Source organism: Triticum dicoccoides, chromosome 6A (assembly GCF_002162155.2).
Source record: "Triticum dicoccoides isolate Atlit2015 ecotype Zavitan chromosome 6A, WEW_v2.0, whole genome shotgun sequence".
Classification (NCBI taxonomy): domain Eukaryota; kingdom Viridiplantae; phylum Streptophyta; class Magnoliopsida; order Poales; family Poaceae; genus Triticum; species Triticum dicoccoides.
Window position 1 is genome coordinate 16,773,686 of NC_041390.1, and position 5,878 is coordinate 16,779,563.

At 43.2% G+C, this 5,878-nt stretch overlaps 1 protein-coding gene across 1 annotated transcript; it reads right to left on the reverse strand.

Moving 5' to 3' along the window:
- Window positions 1-1,523: 1,523 nt before the first annotated feature.
- On the reverse strand, window positions 1,524-2,886 carry LOC119319043 (expansin-B6-like). The gene is made up of 3 exons (XM_037593560.1): window positions 2,662-2,886; window positions 2,462-2,571; window positions 1,524-2,339 (listed from the first exon to the last, which is right to left on the reverse strand). Exons 1-3 carry the CDS (start codon window positions 2,843-2,845, stop codon window positions 1,812-1,814), a joined length of 822 nt encoding a protein of 273 aa, XP_037449457.1. The 5' UTR covers window positions 2,846-2,886; the 3' UTR covers window positions 1,524-1,811.
- Between the last annotated feature and the right edge of the window lie 2,992 nt (window positions 2,887-5,878).

Genomic DNA, 5,878 nt, shown 5'->3' on the forward strand with positions numbered 1-5,878 from the left:
ACCGCCGTCACAGGACAGTGCCAGTGGCGGCCTGAGAGGATCAGGACTCCAGGAGGTCGTCTACATCTACTACATCATCCCTTCATCTCGCCTACATCGAGCAGGCGACCATGTGAACTTCTATCACAAGTAAAGAATCCCAAAACCCTCTCTTTTTATGTGATTATGTGTTCAGATGCAATCACATACTACCCTATGCAAATAATCTAACATCTATTTGATTTTTGGCGCATAAGCCTCGTTTCTAGTATTGCTAAACTCACTTCCAATATTCCTTGCACGCCGATTGCAACCCGAGATGAATGAGTTCATCTCGCCATGCCAGAGTGTCTTTATCAAGAAAAGATCAATCCATAAAAAACTTCATGTGTGTGACTCTTAAAGCGAATAAATCATCGGCCCTCACACTAAACATTAATGTCGCAATAGCTTTTGATCACATACCCTGTGAATTGCTTCTTTTATAGATGAGAGAATAAACAACTCCGAGAGAAGGGAAGAGGAGGAGTGTATTTCTGCCATGGGCTGAAGGAAAGGAAAAAAAATATGTTGGCATGCCAGTATACCGTATTACACAAATAAAGTTGATAGGAAAACATGGATATTATTAATCTCAGTGGAGAAAAAACAAAGTTACAAGATGCCAATAGTAAAATTACACTATGTGGCCTACTAGTGTGGCCAGTCTAACTATGGCAATGTGTGCCCTGCTAATTCGCAGGGCCTCGGATGGCTCCTGATTAATTACTCCCGCGACTTACATCATGAGATACCTCTAGTCAGGTCAGGTGGTCAGATTCTCTTCACGCTCACCATGCATGATGACAGAGGTGTGCGGGTGGTTGGCGGCGGAGCCCGTGCCCTCATAGAAACACACGATGCTCAGGACATAGCTTTTGCGCTAGGCATGCCTGCCCTTGTCATCATGCCTTGTCGGTCTTTGTGGCTCTGATGTAATTTGTGTCAGAGTAGCATGTGTTCTGCTTGGCTTGGACTTCTCGACGACCTGCTAACTGCTTTGTTGGGGAATGCAAGGGCACCGATCACGTGAGTAAACTTTTGAGAAGACCGGTGTCAGCGAAACATAACGAAATACAACGGTGAACATGGATCCACATACACCCGAATGAATAGGAAAACTAAAAAAAATAGCAAATACAAATATTTCTGTTTTTTTCTTAGAAAAAATGGTCAAGTGTTCTACTCACTTGTGAAGTTTGGTGATATCCTGGTGTTCTATGCAAAAAGACATAATTAAATTGTTTTCGCCATGTTTAATTGAATGCATAAAATGTGTGTGTTATTTTCATAAATAAGGATTTAAAAATAGTATCCATGTAATTTTAGAAAAGAAATAAAATAAATAAAAAACAAAAAGAGAAAAAAATAGAAACAAAGGTAGAAAACCGACATACTACTCGGTCTTGCGCAGCTCTAATCCACGGGGTAGTGAGCTAGAAAAGAGCCCGGCAACATGCATTGGCCAGACAATGTTGATCATCCAGTTAGCTAGCAATATCTGGACCACATGTAGAGGAGCTTGCAAATACAAACTGGTTTTCCTTAAGCCCCGATTCTTTTTCGGATAACAGTGGTGTCTAAGTAAGCTTATGTGCTACAATACAAATAAACACTGATACTTAAGAAATCACCGGTTCCTTTTTTACAAATATACCTTGCTAAAGACTTTGCATTATACAAGTTCTTATCACTCACAATGAACAATAGGTAGCGTTTGGTGAGAAGAGAAATCCGGGAGCACCAATTCGACCGGAATCCATCGGAGAAGCAACTAATTGATTGAGCCAAAATCAATAGAACTGGACGTTGGACCCGTAGGCTTTGTCCGGCCGCCAGTAGGCCGGGATGACATTGTTGGCCACCAGCGTCTTCCCGGAGTCGCTGGTGATGCGCATGGAGAAGGGCTCCTGCAGTGGGCGGCTGGTGTCCATCCGCCAGATGGATCCCCAGGAGCGGCGCATCGGCTCCCAGGACCCCGTGGGGCGACCGTTCCTGGTCTGCATCAGCTCCATGTGGACCACGGTGCCGTCGACGTTGGCGTACTCCACGAGCACCGCGAGGTAGTTGGGGTTGGAGCCACGCTGGACGTGGAAGGTGACCTTCATGCCTGGGAAGTTGCATCGCACCCTCCTGAACTGCATGTCGATGATGCCGGCGTGGCGGAGCTTGTCGTTGAGGCCGTTCTTGGCCATGGCCCCGAACGCCGTGCCACTGAGGTCGAGGTGGTACCTGGCCACGGGGTAGTAGTTCATGTCGGTGATGACCACCCTCCTCGGCTGGCCGGAGCAGGAAGGGTTGTTGGCGGCGACACATCGGATCTGGATGAAACACGTACAGGTCAACGATGCATACTTTGCATGCACGTGGTAGGTTTGGATTTGACCAACTAATTTAACTGACACTGTCGGGTGTCAGATAAGTAATGCAGTATAGTACGTACCTCATAGCAGCTGCCGCAGCCTGCGCCACCGTCGAACAGAGGCTCGTTGCCGCAGGACGTCATGGAGGAGAAAGGGTACTGGTTGACGTTCTTGAAGCCGCAAGCACCGCCTGCAAATCCAAATGGAGGAGAACAGCATTATTACTATGTAAGTTGGCACTGCGAACGTGATGCATGCAAATTTGTATATATGGGCGTACCGTTGTCGTTGGGTCCGGCGCCGGTGGGCGCACCGTACCAGGTGGCCTTCGCGGGGAGCCAGCCGGAGTTGTAGGATCTAGCGGCGGAGGTGTCGTAGTTGGCCGCAGAACAGACGGACGTGACGAGCACGGAGAGAAGTGCCACAAGCACAATGGCAATGTCGTTGGTGGAGGCGTCAGCCATATTGGCATTACACAGTTGTACTACTTCTGTTTGTTTGTTTGTTTGTGTTGTGATCTTGTGATGGCTGGACGGGATGCCATTGCCAGGCCATTTATAGGCAGGCCAACAGGCAAAATGAGCCGGCGCAAGTTGCCATTGCAGCCGAGGAGACGACTACGTGTATGGCGTGTTTAGGACTACAAGCTCACATGGCTACGGAGGGAATCATGGAGGAATGCAGGCCTGGCCGGTTTACGCGCGTATGTACGACTATATATAAAATCACATATTGGCGGTGATCACCGAGCACCTGCTGATCATTTGGGCGCACAGGTCAAGTTGTTGATTGTAGAGTAGAGAAAGTCAGGTGGTGTTTGTTTCTCTAGTCGTAGGACTTTTTCTAGTCCCAACTAAAAAGTCTCTACTCCTTAAAAAGTCCCTCCCAGTTTATTTTCAGAGACTAAAAAGTCTGTTGTCCCTTTCTAGAGGTTATTAAATGACCATGTTACCCCTAATATATAAAAAAATCAAACAACACCATGGGATGGCGGGCCAATGGGTGCATGGAGGGGCATTGTTGGAAAAGTCCCAAAAAGTCCCAAAAAGACTCTCTTAAGAGTTTTCTTCATTTAGTCCCAAATGCCTAGTTTAGTCCCTAAAAAGTCCCTCCCGTTTGGTAAAAAAGTCTCTAAGAGGGATTTCTTTTAGTCCCTACACAAAGAAGTCCCTGGAAACAAACACCCCCTCAGACCACCGTTATGCCGTAAGATCAGGACCCACGTTATATACTCGGATCCTGATTCCAGTCATTCCTAATTGAAATGAATTCCACACCTCGGGGTCCCAAGACTCAACACAACATAGATGTTATTGCTATTTTAATTTGAAAAAATGCAAATGAAGTATGAAAAACATGAAACTTAGCATGGTACCCTCATATGAATCAATATTTTCTGGTAGAAATTTGATAAGATTTCACAAGTCATCCCGTACACTATTTAGAGGCTGGCCAATCTTCGAGGAAGAATCTAGGTTTCTAGAGGGAATGGGTCAAGTCTGAAGGCAAAGTGGTGGTTACTTCATCGGTTGAGCTTGAAACTCTTTCTAGACTCAAGATACACCATGACATTACACATGTCAAAATTTGTGATTTTTGGGCTCATTGCTATATTTAAGTCATTAACTGCATTGTTAGTCATAGTGCATATAAGTAAATTCGTACTGCAAGTGCATGATTTGTTTTCAAAAAATGGGTTAAAATCATATTTTTGGTCTTTATTCTATTTCTAGGTCTTATCCAAGAAAAAGAAAAGGGAATCTACATCTCAGAGGGGCAAGACTTGAATCTGAACTCAGAATTTATTGTTATTTAAATTCCAAGAAATTCAAATAAAGACTGAAATACATGAAACTTGGCATGTTGCGCTCATATGGTATCAATATTATGTGGCAAAAATTTGAGAAGGTTTCACAAAAAAAAATCACTTACAGTGCTTAGAAACCGGACCATCTCGAAGGAAGAATATAGGTTTCAGGAGGGAACATGCCAGATTTGAAGGCAAAGTGCCGGTTGCTTCCTCAGTTGACCTTGAAAATTTTTTCTACGCTCAATATACACCATTACATGACACATGTAAAATTTGGCATTTTTAGGGTCTGTTTGTTATATTGAAGTCATTAACTACATTTCTAGGCATTTAGCGCATAAAGTCAATTTTGAACTACAAGTGCGTGGTTGTTTTTGCAAAATTGGGTTAAAAAATTCTATTTCTGGTCTTAGTCAATGATTAGGACTTATCCAAGGAAAGTAAAGGAATTCCACACTTCACGGTGCAAAGAGTCGACCCCAATCATGGAGGTCATTGTTATTTTAATTGTTCAAAATGTAAACAAAGTTTGAACAACATGAAATTTGCCATGAGATCCTCATATGGCATCAGTGTTGTGGTAAAAATTTGAGAATGTTTCGTAGAAGTTGTCAGGTAAACTACTTCAAAACTTAATCATCTCCGAGGAAGAATCCAGATTTCAGTAGGGAACGGGTAAGGTTGGAAGGCAAAGTGGTGGTTGAAATCACTCTGAAGTCATCTGTGTAAAAAATCCCTTGAATTTTGTATGAGCGTGATTTGCAAGCAAATTATGTTCAGAATGTCCCACTATTTGCGACTAGTACTTTCACTTTCACTGTAGGAGTAACCAGAAATGAGATTAGCAAGCCCAGGAGACATGAAAGTGGATGTGATGCCACTATCACTAAGTCCAGTGTCTTGCACTGGTCCTAATGAATGTTTTTAGGGTAGGTGCTAACTGAATATTGACTATAAATGTGTTCTTAGTTGCACCAATACCCATGACTGAATGCATTCCTCTTCTCCCTAGTGGGCTTGAAATTCAGCCAGGTTTTCTTCACTGTCAATTATGTAAATGATTTCAGTTGGTTCAGTGTTTGGATGGCAGGGCATGCACTTGTTACTTTTAATTGATTACAAATTTTTCTATGTCCTGGAACCCATGGTTCCTTGCATTTGAAATATATCTTTTCTGCCCGGCTTGTTGTATTAGAGATTGATTAGGTGGCAAGGTTACTGGAGGCTTTGGTACGTCAAAGTTGAATTGCCTACTCACAGACATTGGAATAAAAACAGGCATTTTAATATTGGTTGTCTGCTCTAGTCTTCTAGCCATCCATATATCATCTTGGAGGTATTTAGGTTTGTTACACTATAGGTGTGCTTGTATGTAGTCAAACAAGCCTACAATGGAGTTGTTGGTGTAGTGATCATTTGGTAGGCTTGGATTGTCTCTTCTCATTAAACTCAAAGCTCTTCCAAATTTCTCAATATACTGCCCACAGTTCCCTGTTGCAGCAAAGCATGAAAATGTTTGACATTACACATATAGAACTTTCAGAAAATCTATGTCCTAGGTATCTGTAGAATTTGTGCTAGGGTAGAGTTTGAGCATGAAAACCAGTCCCGCACCACCATTGAACTGTTTCTCCCTTTAGGTAAGATACAAAAAAATCAGTTCTCTGCTCTAGTGGTGTTTGGACAG

Bases quoted from the DNA above. Each gene is read 5' to 3' on its own strand.
- LOC119319043 (XM_037593560.1), bottom strand. From the start codon at position 2,845: ATGGCTGACGCCTCCACCAACGACATTGCCATTGTGCTTGTGGCACTT. The intron at 2,572-2,661 runs GTACGCCCATAT...TTGGATTTGCAG, and splicing joins CGCCGGACCCAACGACAACG to GCGGTGCTTGCGGCTTCAAG. The intron at 2,340-2,461 runs GTACGTACTATA...TGTTTCATCCAG, and splicing joins GCTGCGGCAGCTGCTATGAG to ATCCGATGTGTCGCCGCCAA.